At 39.9% G+C, this 16701-nt stretch overlaps 1 protein-coding gene across 5 annotated transcripts in view; it reads right to left on the reverse strand.

Annotated features, from left to right (window-relative positions):
* Nucleotides 1–11114, reverse strand: part of MC5R (melanocortin 5 receptor) — a 28133-nt gene extending 17019 nt beyond the window's left edge. The window contains exons 1-4 of one of the 5 annotated variants that reach the window (XM_039522141.1): nucleotides 11059–11114; nucleotides 6024–6130; nucleotides 4384–4481; nucleotides 108–3434 (exon numbers count right to left, since the gene is read on the reverse strand). In XM_039522141.1, coding sequence (XP_039378075.1) covers nucleotides 2374–3351 — 978 coding nt within the window. In that variant the 5' untranslated portion in view covers nucleotides 3352–3434; nucleotides 4384–4481; nucleotides 6024–6130; nucleotides 11059–11114 and the 3' untranslated portion in view covers nucleotides 108–2373. Of the gene's footprint in view, nucleotides 1–107; nucleotides 3435–4383; nucleotides 4482–6023; nucleotides 6131–6537; nucleotides 6605–6640; nucleotides 6737–7797; nucleotides 7857–11058 lie in introns of those variants that run through there. The other 4 variants (XM_039522138.1, XM_039522139.1, XM_039522140.1 and 1 more) reach the window with 4 other exon arrangements.
* Nucleotides 11115–16701: the final 5587 nt, after the last annotated feature.

A 16701-nucleotide genomic window follows, 5' to 3' on the forward strand; every position in this document is an offset into this window, starting at 1 on the left:
CCTATTTACTGATTTACAATTATTTACAATACAACCTTATATATATATATGTATATATATATATATCTCTTCAAACTGAATTACCTAATGAGGATTTCATGGTTTATTTACGTAGTGATTTGAAGACTTGTTGTGCCTTTAATTATGTTGCTGGAAATTAAATGTACTGTCTCATTTTCACCCTAGCTAGAATGAAATTCACCCCAGTGCAGAGTGACTATCCATGCTACTTAAAGTGGGATTTAAGTGGTGAACTCTTCACTGGAGTGAACTTCACCTTAAAGCAAAATTCTGCAGATGTAAAATCCCATTCTCAAGTGTAACTGAGGGAAGAATCTGGCCCCTAAAGTATTGGTGGTTTCCTGATACAATTGGTGCACTAAAATTCTGTACTCAGGTGTCTCAACTGGAAGTGAAATGCCCATTCATGTAAATGGGAGCTGAGGATGAAGATCAAGGGCAGTATATGGCCCTCATTTTGTAAACTTGACTACTTTCCAAACACAAGTCCAAAGCTTTATCATCCAGTCTCCACTGTGATCATAATACCACAAACCTCCACACTGAAAATGTAGACATGAAGATATTCAGCTGTCCTCCTAACAGTGTGGATCTCTAGATTTCTTTGTTTTTGAGGCTAGTGCTGCATAAGGTGCTGAGTTTGGAGCAAAAAATTGACATTTATAATAAAACATCCAAGTTTTTTTTCTATAATATGCTACGATCTAAGGACCTAATCAAAAGCCAATTGGGATAATGGGAGTCTTTCTACTGGCTTCAATGGGCTTTGGTTGAGGCCTTGAAACAGGTTCACTGGAGACAATTTAGCAAGAGTAACCTCTTGGTTTTGGAAAGGAATAATTTACTCTTGTGAGCTAACTTACATTTCAGATGTGTAATCAATATGAAACTGTTCCCTCTGTGAGTCTTTATATATTTTATATTTAAATGCTAAAGTCCAGCTTTTGGGAGGACATTCTGTAGATCTGTATAATTCCTTGGAAGAGAAATTAGAATATTTTGTAGCTCCTTGATTGTACTTTCTTCATCTGTGATCATATCCCATATTTTTCACATTATATAACTGTTACAGAAGACAGTATTGGAGAGAACACAACAGGAAGCAAATTGCTCACACAAAATTTAAGAGGATTGCTGTATTTTATGAAAATGGCAGCCTCGGTAAAGAGAAAAGCATATCAGATGCTGGCTTAAGCCTATGTAAACATGTTACACGTTCTCCCATGTTCCTGGGAGCCACCCCCAGCATGCCTTGAAAACCATCCCTACTTTGTGTAATGCCATCGCGAAAGCTGTACTCTGGGACCCAAATTTCTCCAATAATAAGTGCCCCAAATCCACCCGCATCTGACAATCTTCCTGTTGCCTCTGACATGCTCATTGGCCTAACGTCTCCCCACAAAATGCTACATGGGTTACCTTTGTCTACTTTGAAGCCATATATGCTGTACTCATTTCAGGGCCCAGAAAAACCCATATCCAGTGCTACCTTTAGGATGAACCACTGCAGCATTAAAATCAGCATGTAGTACACCTTTGCCTAAATATACAGTAATAGGAACACTGGAACAAATACAGACAGGTGTCATAAAATACTATGCTTAATACTGGGAAATGTTGCAATTACATTGACCTCTTGTGTAGTATGTATTTTGTGAATGCAACAATCATGATTGGGGTACAAAAATTTGTGTATATATACATATACAATTTCTTGTTCATAATTGTGTTGGTTGAGGCGTATAGACACTGACGTTTACAGATTATACTTTTCACTTAATGCTGATCAGTTATTCTTCTGGCTTTATGTCAATGAAGAAACTGACAGGAAACCTGTCCATTCTCACACTGCCACAATGAGCCATGTTGTACCCAAAGAAAATGTTAACTAGAAACCCCTCTATTGGTTGTGTGTTAGTTAATGCTCACTGCATTTGGCAGTGAGGCAAATAGGGATATCCTACCCACATCTACATATTCATGTACCCTGCCCATAAAAATCAAAGAGGGGAAAGGATGAAATTTCTGCTACTTTTATAAAATATCTGGCTTGAATCTGGCCCCAAATGTTCTATTCTTCTCTTGATATACATGCATATGCTAACTCCTATTAATGCCAGGTAGAGCTATAGGTGTGTATGGAAGGGGAAATAAACCAAATAACATCAAACTAGAAAAACAGCTTTCTAATTTCCATAAAAACATGATCCTCATTACAAGTATAAGGTGGAAAGACATTTTATAGTTCCTTCAGCAGAAATAGGGCAAGAAGATGCTAACAATTTTGACGCATGACTTTCCTGATAAATAATAATATTGCATCTTGGTTTCCTCATTCAAAAATGCATTTTCCTAATATTTGCTCGACAACCCACAGGCCATTCTTAGGCTATAGCAACAAATAATCTCCTTGAAGGTCTTCCGCATTTCCTGGCTACGAAAGGCATAGATCAAGGGATCGATCACTGAGTTACACATGATGAGGATGAGGTACATGTTGAAGTGAGACATAAAGCAAACACAGTAGAGGTTCTGAGGGCAAGAAATCATCAGGATGAGGTGGAGAAAAAATGGAGCCCAACAAACAATGAAGATGCCTAGTAGCATGGTTAGAGTGATAGCCCCCTTCATGCTGGTTCTTTGATGGACAGAATTGTATCCAGGCAAAGCAGCTATTCTCTTAACATGAGTACGAGCCAGGAGGAACATATGTATGTACAGAGAGACCATGAGGAATAACATGGTGAAAAACATTGTGATGAGACAAATGATAACGTAAGTTGATTCATAATAAAGAATGAAGATAATGCCACAGCCAGTGCAAAACGTCCATATGCATGCAATGATTAGCCCTGATCTTTTCACTGTCATGATGTTGTGATAACGCAGGGCGTAGAAAATTGTGACATACCTGTCTACTGCTATAGCCAGCAAACTGCACATGGAAGCCACCACAGATATGCAGATCATTGAATCAAAAACATTGTCTATATGTTGTACAAAAGCATCTTCCATAATTAGATGCCTATTGTTTATTAAATATATCGTTATGGTCTCCCAAGCATTAGAAACACTGACCAGCATGTCAGCTACTGCTAAACTGCACACAAAGAAATACATAGGTGAGTGCAAGTTCTTGTTCTTTACTATTGCACAGATGACCAAGATATTTTCAAGGAGGCTTATAATGCCCAGGATTAGAAACACCTCCACTGCTATGACCACTTGCTCACATGGTGATGATTTGTTCTTGACAATAGGCACCGTAAAGTTGATGCCAAAAGTACTCAAGTTAAGTTCTGGAATGTGTAGCTGGTAGGATGAGTTCATATCTGGAGGCAAATATGCTCTCTTCTTTCCAAAGGACTTGTAAAGCAGGGTGGTAAATGCATTTTCCAGAAAGGCAAGAAGCCCTGCCAAAAAAATATGGCAACATGACAAAAACAGGTAAGAGTTGACAAAACAAATATCAAATGGAATCAAATATTTGTATTTAATTCAGTATATCCAGCTCGTGACTGCTCCACATTCTATATTTATTCTAAATTAACCTGTCATAGATTTTTTCCAGCTATCCTTGCTCATAGGGAAATTAAAATCACAAACTAATAGAGAGATTTATGACCCTTCTTTTTTCTTTCTCCTCAGACTTTTGCTCATTCTCCAATGTTGATTGTCTTTCCCTGAAGCTAGCACATTTTATCTGGAAATTCTGGTGAACACATAATATTTTCAGCTAAATTACTACAGAACAATAAATAGTATCTGACAGGTGTCTCAATCCTGGCAGCCTTGAAACCCATAAGAATACACTATTCATAACTGAAATCAGACTGTATCCTCTCATCTGATCATACTTATATAAAATTTGAATTCCTGCAAGATTAATGACTGAGCCTTTTAAGCAAAAGATTTAAATATTTTTTCTGACCTTTGCACTTCTTAAGTTTGCATAACTTGTGGTATAAACAGCTTATCTGCTCCAGACTAATATGCTCAGCTTAACAATACTGTTTTAAACCATTAAACAAGACAAATCTGTATATTTCAGGTTTCACATTGTTTTATTCTCTTGTAATTAAGATTTGAATATTTTAACTTGCCCACTAAAATCACAAGGGAATTTCTGTCAGGAATGGGTATTCTATTCAAATTATGGGTATATTAATCAAGGCTTTTTTTCCCCACTAATGATAATATTTTGAGAGGAATGTCATAACCAATAAAATTCTTAATAAGCAGAACATATTTAGCTTGCTGTTAGTCAGTGCAAATAAAATTCAAAGGCTTTTAAGAAAAACTACTCTCCATTTTAAAAGGTAACATTTCCGATACAATTAAGAAGCAGTTGTACTTATTTACCAGGACTGTTCCTTCAGATCCTATTTCTCTTCATATCCTGTATTCTTTCCCTCTAGCTGTCACATGTTTCAGCTCCTCTGCCTGTCCATCCTCAAGGGCTAAATGAAAAAAGAATGTTCAAATTAATAGAGCCAAGGCTGCCCAGGTATAAACTATTTACCATGCAACTGCCCTTATATAGTCTCAGAGAGTTAATGACTTCAGTGCTCAATCTGTGACTCCTCCTCTACCCCCTTCTTTGCCTCCAACTTCCCTTCCCACACATTTCATTACTGAAGGCTTGGGTTTTTACCACCACCTAGTGGCTCATACTTGTAGAGCACTTCAACTTTTATTTTTTATTGGCAGCTGTTTGCGATCCAGAATTCACTCCCAAACTGTTTTATTCGTGTGTGTGTGTGTGTGTGTGTGTATAATATGCCAGTTGCTTTGCTTGTTTTCTTACACTTATGCACGTGTTCTATTTTTCTTTCCCTATTATTTTTAGTATTGATTGAAAACAAGTCTCCACTGAAATCATCGATCCAAGCACAGGAACAGAACTTTGTGGTAGCCTTTATTTATTTATTTTATTAACACCTAGCATTTGCCTTATATGCACTCTCAGTGGCACTTGATCTTCAACAGACAAAGAGCCACAGTGTCATTAAACAGAACTGCAAAAAGACATAAACGAAGAACACGCTATGCCTACCTTTACTAGTAGGATCCCCTCCAAGTTGGGGGATCAAATGGAGGGGTGCTAGCCCATAAGGGCAGGACAGGATAACCCAGACTGGGCAGGCACTCTGTCCTGTGAGTAGAACGCAGACTGGGTGGGTCAGGTTTGTGACTAAGGGTATGTCGACACTGCATAGAAAAACCAAGTCTCAGAGCCTGGGTCAGTTGACTTGGGCTCACAGGGCTCGGGCTGCAGGTCTAAATTTAGCAGTTCCCAGACATCATCAGGTTTCATTTCAACCTTTCTAAAACATTTCTGTGGTTTCCCAAGCTGCCCAGACACCTGGTAGCCCATAGCTTGAGGAGTCTGTGAGAGGGAGCTCCCAGGGCTTCTGGGCTGCTGAGGAGCTGGGAGTCTTGGGAGCCAACCTGCCAGGCTACTCTGGAGCTGGGGACCTTGAAAGACCTGGGAGCCTGGTCTGCCAAAGAACCACAAACCAGGGCTCGCAGACTTCCAGGCTCCCCATTCCAGTCAGGCTGCTGAGAAGCCAGGCAGGTGAGCTAAAAGGAAACAAGGCAGGTTTTGAAATCTGCTTGGCAGGCAGGGATACACTGGAAACCTGCCTGGCTTCTGCCTGAATTTTGTCAGAATTGGCATGGTCACCCAGGACATTTTGATTTCAACAAACCAGCATTTGTGAAGACAAAAAACGTTCCGCTGGAAAAGTCTAGCCTGTACTAAACATGGTTTGCCATCGTAGCCATTCAGCCAGGGACAGCTATACTGGCAAACCCTTCTGGTGGGATGCAACTTATACTGGCAAAAGAGCAATTCTATCAGTAGAGTTCACCAGTTCCCTGACCAAAAAAGCTTTTCTTTTTTTAATTTGCTGGTATAACCATGTCTACACTAGCACTTTTACTAGTGTATAAGAATGTTATTTAAAAAATTACACCCCATCCAACATTAAAATACTGACCTGTAGATCTACCTGTAGCATGCAAGACAGCTGACTCCCCCTCGCTAAGGTTAAGTGCTGCTCCCACTAGCAAATCCACACAGGGCAGGGACTTGTCCCTTAGATTCCTTCAAGATACAAAAATGCATGTGAGGTATTTATTGTACAATAATGTTACTACTATTAATGAAATTAATCAGAACAGTGAAACAAGCAGCATTTACCTCCCCGTAATTTCCCAGTCATTCTCTAATAGAACGAGAACTCCTGAGTACTCCAAATAAAACATTTCCTGCATTGTAGCCATCTGAGTGAGACAGCAAACATATCTGGGCAGGCACCTTACCGCCTCTGCCACTCTAAAGTGCCATGTACACTTTTGGTCCTGTATAAACAACCAACAAGAAATGGTAATAATGTTAAACACCCTATTCTAGATTAAAAGTGTTTGCTGGAAACTGGAACTGTACCAAGACTCCAGATTTAAACACCCCTAAACTTTGGAGGATGTTTGAAATCTAATCCTGCTACTCACCCTGAATTTTGCAAATGCGTATTTTTCTACTGGGCAGCAGATCTGACGACTCTTAAACTGGTGTTTGAAATCTAGAGCTGGATTGGGGGAAATAAGAATTTACCAGAATTCTCCCTGGCAAGGGTCATGTAATGCCTCCCCAGAATCACATCTCCCCTGCACCGGTGTTGCACCTTATAATCTTCCCTCTGGAAACATGTGGCAGGGAAGAAGCAGGCAGATCCAGGATTCCCTTTTCTCCTCCCTCATGTGCCAGCCAGCAGAGCTGTGTGGCTGCATGTGGAGAGGTATGCCGCACAAAAAGGTGTGTCCCAAATTTAAGACACACACCCCAGAACATTTATGGGGCCCTGGGAAGCATGGTGCCTTTCTGAGGCACAGTTGCTCTCCATGGGGCAGTGTCATTTCTGTACCACTCCTACATCTGGTTGTGTCTACATGTCACAATTTATATTGATAGACCCAACTTCTGCCCTGGATTAGATGGCAAGTGAGCATGAAAAAATTGTCCAAAAAGAGACTCTAGCCCTTACAACCTGCTCCACTCACTCTATGGTAAAAGAAAGACAAATCTCTCTCAACAGTGTTATTCAAATTATTCCTAGGCTACTGTGACATGATTGTTTGGCCAATAAATATTCAGCTCTCCAAATAAATTATATTTTTCTTTGTTACTGTTATTTGAACATGCAGTGATGGAAAAAATAAAACCCAACTGTTCCATTGTTCCATCTGCATTTATAGGATTTTACTGCAGGTCTTAAAAAAATGACATTTTTAAATGAAATCACAACAAAGACCTCAAGTGACAGCACAATTTTTGTTTATGTCAGATGTACTTTAAACCTTCGCAAACAGACATTTATCAACCTGCCAGACAATGCAGTAGTTAGGAAGATATTTAAGGCTTGCCATCTGATACCTCCAAATACTTTCTGCACATCACTGAAAAGCAAAAATAAGCTATGAAGCTTTACATCCATAGTGCTTCGTTTCTTTTTTTTTGAGTAAATGTATTGCTTGCCAGACTGACTGACAGCCTCTATCCACAGAACAAGTCAATGAGAACTATATATTTCCCCACAAGGGTCAACTAGTTTAACCTCCTCTAGTCCTTTGTGTTCATTTTGGGCCTGGTCTAAAGACTTGTGAATTCAGTGGGAGTTTTTCCTTTACTTTCTGTGGGCTTTGGATCGTACCCTCAGTCTTTTGCCTCTGTGCTATGACTGATAGTTGTCTAAATCAAAATCAGCACAATACCTGCTGGAATCAGTGTTATATCCTTGGGGGCAGCCGGTTTAGGAAGAAATCACTTGAGGTCAGACAGCAGACAGCTAACAAAACTCCCATTTTATTTACAGACACAGAGCTCACCCAACCGGCTGAAACTGGCTGGGCTATCCCCTAATAATCTAACTCAGTTGCCACAGGAACAAAAACCATGACAACCAAATACACAACATATTCCTCCCCCCCAATAAGAACATCCCCTAAATAAAACACACACTAGACTAGACTAGAGAAGGAGGGTAGACTGCCTCCATTCCCGGCTAAACCCTGGGGATTATTTTACCCCATAACCGTGGGTTCGCCCTAGCTAAAGATCCAGCCGATGAGGAGGCCTTCTGTCTCTAGGTGGATTACGGCGAACTTCTGGTGTTGTTGCACCCGAAAGTACATGGGCTCTGGGTCCGCAGCACGAACAGGTGAGGAGGTGGTATCAGCTCGTGCTGGGCAAAGGGATATCTCAGCCGCCGGCAGTAATGGAGGAGAACAGACAGAAACAGGTGATTTGTGATTCGGTGTCTCACCAGAAGTGATGAAGTCAGACCACTCAACTGCAGATGTGTCCTGAGGACTGGCATGACCTGGAAACAGCTGATCTACATGTCGCCGCCAGGTAAGATTCTCTGCAGTCCGGACTGTGTAAGAAACAGGTCCTGTTTGAGTGATGATTGTGGCAGGGACCCATTTAGCTCTGGAAGTATAATTCCGAGCCAAAACTGGCTGTCCTGGGCTAAAGGTTCGCTCTTTTGCTCTGGGTGCCCGTCTGATAACTTGATTTTGCTGCTGATGTTGCACAATTTGTCGGGGTTCAGAAGGTTTCAGCAGATCAAAGCAAGTGCGCAGCTGTCGTCCCATCATTAGAAAGGCCGGAGATGCCTTGGTTGTAGCATGAGGTGTGTTTCTGTAGGAAAGTAAGAAGGTATCCAGACGCTTTTGAATGGAGTGTTGTCTCCTTGCTGATTTCAAAGCGTGTTTCATTGTCTGCACAAATCTTTCAGCTAATCCGTTGGTGGATGGATGATATGGTGCTGATGTGATGTGGTGTATCCCATTTGCCTTCATAAAATTTTGAAACTCCTGAGAGATGAACTGCGGTCCGTTGTCGCTCACAAGTTGTTCTGGCAGACCAAAACGACTAAAGAGTCCTCGTAGTTTTTGGATAGTACTCTCTGCAGTAGTGGACTGCATTATAGAGACTTCTGGCCATTTAGAATGGGCATCTACTGCCACCAAGAACATGCTTCCTTCAAGGGGGCCAGCGAAGTCAATGTGAATACGTTGCCACAGGTTTTCAGGCCAGTCCCATGGGTGTAGGGGTGCCCACTGGGGTGCATTCCTCACACCCTGACATGACATACAAGCTTTTACCTTCTCTTCAATAGCACTGTCCAATCCAGGCCACCAAAAATAGCTTCGTGCAATTTCCTTCATGCGCACTATTCCACAGTGACCGGAATGTAGCTGTTCTAACATCTGTGATCTCAGTGGTGGTGGAATAATGACACGTCTCCCCCACAACAAACAACCAGATTGGACCGATAACTCCGTCCTCCTGGACATGTAGGTAACAAGGTTGGGTAAGACCGGAGAGGTTTGTCGAGATTTTCCATGCATCACCAGGTCCATAACTTGGGACAATACTGGGTCAATGCGAGTTGCCTTCTTTATCTGAGTAGCAGTGATGGGTGTATTCTCTACCTGTTCAAAGTAGAAGATTTCCTTTTGGACACTATCTTGATCACCGCAAATCCGGAGAGAGCCATCTTTCTTCACTATTGGAACAATAGGAGTGGCCCATGACCTATGGGTAACTGGTATTAGGACTCCATTGGTGACCAGGCGCTCCAAGTCCGCTTCGACTTTCGGCCTGATGGCATATGGCACAGTTCAGGCTTTCAGATATTTTGGTGGACTGTCAGGTTTAATGTTCAATGTCACAGTGATTCCCTTCATACTTCCCAAATCATCTCCAAAAACAGCAGCATGTTTCCTTAGTATAGGGGTTAGACTGGTTTCTTCTTTAGTCATCCGGTGCACTTCTGCCCAGTTCAGTTGAATCTTCCCAAGCCAAGACCTATCCATTAAGTCTGGGTAATTACCTCTCACCACAAACAGTGGCAATTTAGCAGCCTGTCCATTGAGCTCCACCTTAACATCAATAGTGCCCAACATGGGCACAGCTTCTCCCGTATACGTCTTCAGAACAGTTTTTGTTGCCTTAAGCGGAAGATGCTGTAGCTTTTCTTTATACACAGTCTCGGAGACCAGTGAGACGGCTGCACCGGTGTCCAGTTCCATGAGTATAGGTTTGCCATCCAACAACGGGGTTACCCAGTATTCATGTGAGCCATTGCCAAAGACAAAACATGCAGTGGCACTTCCTCTTGCGATGAGGTGTCACTTTGATCATCCTGGGTCTGCTCTAGGGTATGCAGGGTTCCTCTTTTTGTCGGCCAGACCACAGGCCTCTTTTTCTTTTGTTTACAGACACACTCAATGTGTCCCTTTTTGCCACAGTGTCGACACACCAGGTCCTTACACCAGCATTCTGATGCCTGGTGACCCGGCTTACCACAGCAGTAACATTCTTGACTCTGCACAGTTTTGTGGGTCGGTTCTTGTGACACTTTTTGCACCCTAGGGGATGCACCGATGTATTGCGCCTCCCTTGTAGCCAGTTCCACGGAGACAGCAATATCAACAGCCTTCTGTAGGGTAAGCTGAGCCTCTGTCAGTAGGCGCTTCTGTATAGCTTCACTGTAGAGGCCACACACTAACCTGTCATGCAGGGCATCATTTAACATCTCCTTAAATTCACAGTGTTCTGCTAGCTTTTTTAAAATTGCTACAAATTGTACAACTGTTTCATCTTCCTTTTGGTCTCTTTTGTGGAACCTATATCTTTCAGCAATTACCAGTGGTTTTGGGGAAAAATGGGACCCCAGGATTTCCACAATGTCACTGTAAGATTTAGTTGCTGGCTTAACAGGGTGTAGTAAGCTGTGTAGCAGGGAGTAGGTTTTAGCCCCTACAACACTTAAGAATATTGGTACCTTCTTCGCTTCTGTAATGTCATTTGCAATAACAAAAAGCTCAAAACGCTCAGTATACACATGCCACTGCTCTATATTCTCATCAAAAGATTCCAGTGGCCTGGTCAGAGTAGCCATGATTTTTAGTTTCACTTTCACAGTCAGTGCAAACAAGCAGCTTTTTTGTTTGTTTCTTCTTTACCTTGACTTCTACTTCCTTCTGTTACTGGAGCAGCACCGGAATCCCACCCTCGTCACCACTTGTTATATCCTTGGGGGCAGCCGGTTTAGGAAGAAATCACTTGAGGCCAGACAGCAGACAGCTAACAAAACTCCCATTTTATTTACAGACACAGAGCTCACCCAACCGGCCGAAACCGACTGGGCTATCCCCTAATAATCTAACTCAGTTGCCATAGGAACAAAAACCAGGACAACCAAATACACAACAATCAGCACTCAGACCATCAACTTATTCCACATAAGCCACTAATCAACTAGCAGTTGGTGCCAGATTTGAACCTGAGCAGTTGGTCCCAGATTTGCGTGAGGTGAAAAGCTTTGCTGCCCTTAGCCAGCAGTTCACCAGAGTTCTTTTTCCACAGTGCACAGCAATTTAAAAATTCAATATGTCAGTTTTCTTAAAGAATTAACAGCAATACTGGACTAAGAACAAACTGTATTACAATAACAAACGGGGCATGTTATGTTGCTGTGTGCGTTTTCAATGCAATGTACCACAAATGACAATATAGTGAAATGACAGTTACTTTAGATCTAGGTCACAAGGAATTTGTTATTAATTTTGAATTAAATCAATGTGTCTGTTTATGATGCACAGCAGGAACTTTCTTTAGTGCTATAATTGTTTACACTGTGGTAGTGTCCAAAGGTTCTTCTCAGGATCAGGCCGTGCACTGCATTAGGCACAGTGCAAATATAGAAGACAACATGTCCCTGCCCCCAAGGAGGTTTGATTCATTGTCTTTTTGAGTGTGGATTCATAAGGTTCCTCTGGGAATTAATTTTGCCTGCTCCCACTCCTGTTTCCCACTGTGACCAATGGGAGTTTTGACAATTACAAGAACGGAAGCAGGAACAGGCCCTTAGAAGCTGCTCCAAATAGGAACCATTTGAACTTTGTCCAGAATTGACACACAAACACAGTTCAAGGCAAAGTGCTGGCAAAGGCCTCACTCAGGAGAGGGAGGATCCTTATTTACTTTTCAAAAGCCCATATCATGATAATTTTCTGGCTCATGCCACCCTTAATGATCTTGCAACATCAAAACATGTTTCATCTGTGTGTATATTCAAGTAACAATATCAAGGTTATTCTCTGACTTGGGATTCAGTGTTATTATATCAGATGACATGAGTAGAGGGAAGGTGATGTAGTGACAGCCAGCTCACCACTTTAGTCATCTGTACCTATGTTCTCCAGAAGAAAGAAATCCAGAAAAAGGGTATTTCATATCTCTGTGGCTAATTGTCCCATTCTAATGTCCTTCCAAGACAAACTTCTTTTTGGGAGAGTGGGCACATTTCTGAGAGTGACAACTAGAGCTGTGTGAATAAAAGCTATTTCAGTTTGTTGGCAATTCTGACAAAAATTTAAAAAAATGTTTCAGGTCAAACTGCAAATGAAATTTTTCAGAAAAAGTCAGGAAAAAAATTGTTTCAGGCCGAACCAAATGTTTCATTTGACCCAAAACAAAATGTTTGGCTTTCATTTCTATTTTTTAATTATTTTTTAATTCATAAATTTGAAGGGAATTTCAAACTGAAAAATTAAAATTAGGGTGTTGATTAATCGCAGTTAAGTCACACCATTAACTCAAAAAATGTATCACAATTAATCACACTGTTAAACAATAAAATGCCAGTTGAAATTTATTAAATATTTTGGATGTTTTTCTACATTTTCAAATATATTGATTTCTATTACAACACAGAATACGAAGTGTACAGTGCTCACTTTATAGTATTATTTTATTACAAATATTTGCACTGTAAAAATGATAAACAAAAGAAATAGTATTTTTCAGTTCACCTCATACAAGTACTGTAGTACAATTTCTTTATCGTGAAAATACAACTTACAAATGTAGATTTTTTTTGTTATATAACTGAACAAAACAAACAATGTAAAACTTCAGAGCCCACAAGTCCTCTCAGTCCTACTTCTTGTTCAGCCAAACTCTCAGACAAACAAGTTTGTTTACATTTATGGTAGATACTGGTGCCTGAAATGTCACCTGAAAGTGAGAACAGGCATTCACATGGCACTTTTGTAGCTGGTGTTGGAAGGTATTTACGTGCCAGATATGAAAAACATTTGTATGCCCCTTCAGCCACCATTCCAGAGGACATGCTTCCATGCTGAGGATGCTTGTTAAAAAAAAAAAAGTGTTAATTAAATTTGTGACTGAACTCCTTGGCAAAGAATTGTAGGTCTCTTATTCTGTTTTACCCACATTCTGCATATATTTCATGTTATAGCAGTCTCGGATGATGACCCAGCACATGTTCATTTTAAGAATACTTTCACAGCAGATTTGCCAGAACACAAAGAAGGTACCAATGTGAGAGTTCTAAAAATAGCTACAAATTGACCCAAGATTTAAGAATCTGAAGTGCAGTCCAAAATCTGAGAGGGACGAGGTGTGGAGCATGCTTACAGAAGTCTTAAAAGAGCAACACTCGGATGCAGAAACTTCAGAACTCAAACCACCAAAAAAAGAAAATCAACCTCCTGCTGGTGGCATCTGACTCAGATGATGAAAATTAACATGCGTTGGTCTACTCTGCTTTGGATTGTTATCGAGCAGAACCCACCATCAGCATGGACGCATGTCCTCTGGAATGGTGTGGTTGAACCATGAAGGGCCATATGAATTTTTAGTGCATCTGGCACGTAAATATCTTGCAACACTGGCTACAACAATGCCATGTGAATGCCTGTTCTCACTTTCAGGTGACATTGTAAACAAGAAGTGGGCAGCATTATCTCCTGCAAATGTAACCAAACTTGTTTGTCTGAGCGACTGGCTGATGTAGGACTGAGTGGACTTGTAGGTTCTAAAGTTTTACATCATTTTATTTTTGAATGACTTATTTTGGTACATAATTCAACATTTGTAAGTTCAACTTTCATGATAAAGAGATTGCATTACAGTACTTGTATTAGGGGAATTGAAAAATAATATTTCTTTTGTTTTTTACAGTGCAAATATTTGTAATAACAAATAAATATAAAGTGAGCACTGTACATTTTGTATTCTGTGTTGTAATTGAAATCAATATATTTGAAAATACAGAAAACATCCAAAAATATTTCAGTAAATGTTATTCTATTATTGTTTAACAGCGTGATTAATCGCAATTAATTTTTTTAATTGCTTGACAGCCCTAATTAAAATCTTTTGTTTCCACTTGTTCAGATTTTTTTCCAACTTCAGCAAAAGTGACAAGAATTCAAAAACATTTTGATATCACTGAATCTGCATTTTTTAACTGAAAAAAAAAAACCAGTTTCAACCCCAAAATATTTCAGCCAGCTCTAATTACAAGCCTAAGTACTAAGGTACTATCCAGGCTGTATCAGAACCATGTTGGTTGCACAATATGGTTTAATCCTATTGAGGGCAGGATTCAAGCATGTCTTCCTTAGCCATTATGGACAGGATTTTCTCCTGAGAATCGTGCTACTAACCTGGTAGATAGTCCAGTCTTGTCTACACAGCTGAAACAACCTAGCCTAACAAATCCACTTAAGCATGTGGCCCAAACAGTGTATTTATATAACATCAGTTGGGTGGCAAAATTAAATTGTTCCAATTTGTGTTTTAACAGGGTTAAATAACATAGACTTTTACAGTTTAACACAGTTTGGGACTATCCAACTGTGTTTATAACTCTTTCTATCAGCAACAGCTCTTTAAACCATGCTCAAGCACAGTGGTTAAATACAGTTGAGTCAGCTGTGTAGATGGTGCTAGTTAGCACAGTTTCATAATAAGGTTCTAACGGTTCTCAAACAAAGCTTTCTGTTGTAACTAGCATGGTTTATGTTTACAGGGCAATCTCATAGTTCTGATCCCATGGCCTAAAGAGAAGAATATGGGGTTCTCATCTTGAAGTACTTCTGATGTATGGCATGTTTTATCTTTCTTGTGCTTTCTGCATAATTTCTAATCCTTTGTCTGCAGCACCTGGAAATCAGATTCCTAAGGCAAATCATTTCCTTTCATTGTTTATAAACTTTCCAATAACAGTGTAGATACTATGCTCTTTTCAGTGCTGATTATTTTCTTTTAGTCCTCTAATTGTTTGTTTATTACTTTGTCTTCTTTTTAATTCTCCTAATCTTTCCATTTATAAATTCCTCTGTGCATTCTGTTTGCCCTTGATAATGTTCCTTACATCGCAGCTTAACTGCATTTACAATAGCTTTCACTGTTCTTTTTAATACTCTGAGTAGACCAATTGATTACAAGAAATCAGCCACCAAACTGGATGGTTTGGCTGTTGTCCAGTAGTGCAATGCCAGGTCACACACTCAGACTTCGAGTCAGCCTTTGGATTCTTGTTCCACGCGGTTGGAGCAGGAGGAGGCTCTCCACACATCACAAAGAGGATGTAGTTGATCTTCTGGAGAAAGAGCTTGATGATTTACTGCAGGAGTGTAAGGGCCATCCTGCTCTCACTGAAATCACCAGGAGTTTGCCACTACCTTCAGTAGGAACAGGGATAGGCCCAAGGTGCACAGATGACCATAATTAAAGAAGGAAATGGAACAGCAGCAGTGGAAGAGCTGGCTGGGCTTGCTGTGGCCACTCACCTCTCCTCCCACCAGGACAGGGAGCCATTCCAACCACCTCGTAATGCCCACACCTCTTGCAATAGGGCAGCAGCGAGGTGGGAGCAACAGCTGTGAAAGAGGAGATATGACTGCTTCAATATCTCCTTCAAACAAGGTGGTGACACTAGCGGCAGCAGGAAGCCACTCCAAAAACCTGTTTCTTCTGGGACTGCTTCCACCAGAACAGAGGGAGCAGGAAAGGCCATAGTTAACCCCTCTTCATACATTATTTTTTCATAGGATGATTAACTAGGGCTGCTAAAAATTCCTTCCTGGACAGCACTTCACAAAGACCCTTTTTGAGACATCTATGATCTTTTATTATGAAGACGGTGAGTGGATGTGCATTGTGATATATATATATATATATATATATATATATATATATATAATATATAATGAATACTAAATGTCATGTAAATATATATGAAGATATATGTGGTGAAATATGAACCAAATAGAAACCAGTGTATATACATAGTATTGAGTACATGTAAAGGAGTATTCAGTATGTATCATTGTATGTGTTTATAGTCATGTAACAATCATTCCGTATATATCTAAATTATAAATATAATATAGTAGTAAGCAAAAATCTAACAATAGGAACTGGTAACAAATAGATTAAAATGTAAGGAGGGCAGGAGGAGGCATGGATTATGTAGATTTTTTATACATTTATAGTATTATTTGTAAATTCACATAAGAATAATATATTAGTGTAATCATGAGAATCAATGTATTCAGTCAAGAGCAATTAGAGTTAGGAAGATTTTTTTATGTTTGTTAGAGTATTTTGAGAAAGAGTAGATATAATTTTATTTGTGTATTGTAATGTTAAAATACAACAATGCTAACCTAGATTAACTCTAACCTACTTTTACACTTAACTACTTTTAACTTAGTACACTACTTTGCTCGGTGTTACTACTTTAATCATTTTTAAATTTTTTTTTCTTTCTTTTAAAATCTTTTTTTCTC

Source organism: Mauremys reevesii, linkage group 2 (genome assembly GCF_016161935.1).
Source record: "Mauremys reevesii isolate NIE-2019 linkage group 2, ASM1616193v1, whole genome shotgun sequence".
Classification (NCBI taxonomy): domain Eukaryota; kingdom Metazoa; phylum Chordata; order Testudines; family Geoemydidae; genus Mauremys; species Mauremys reevesii.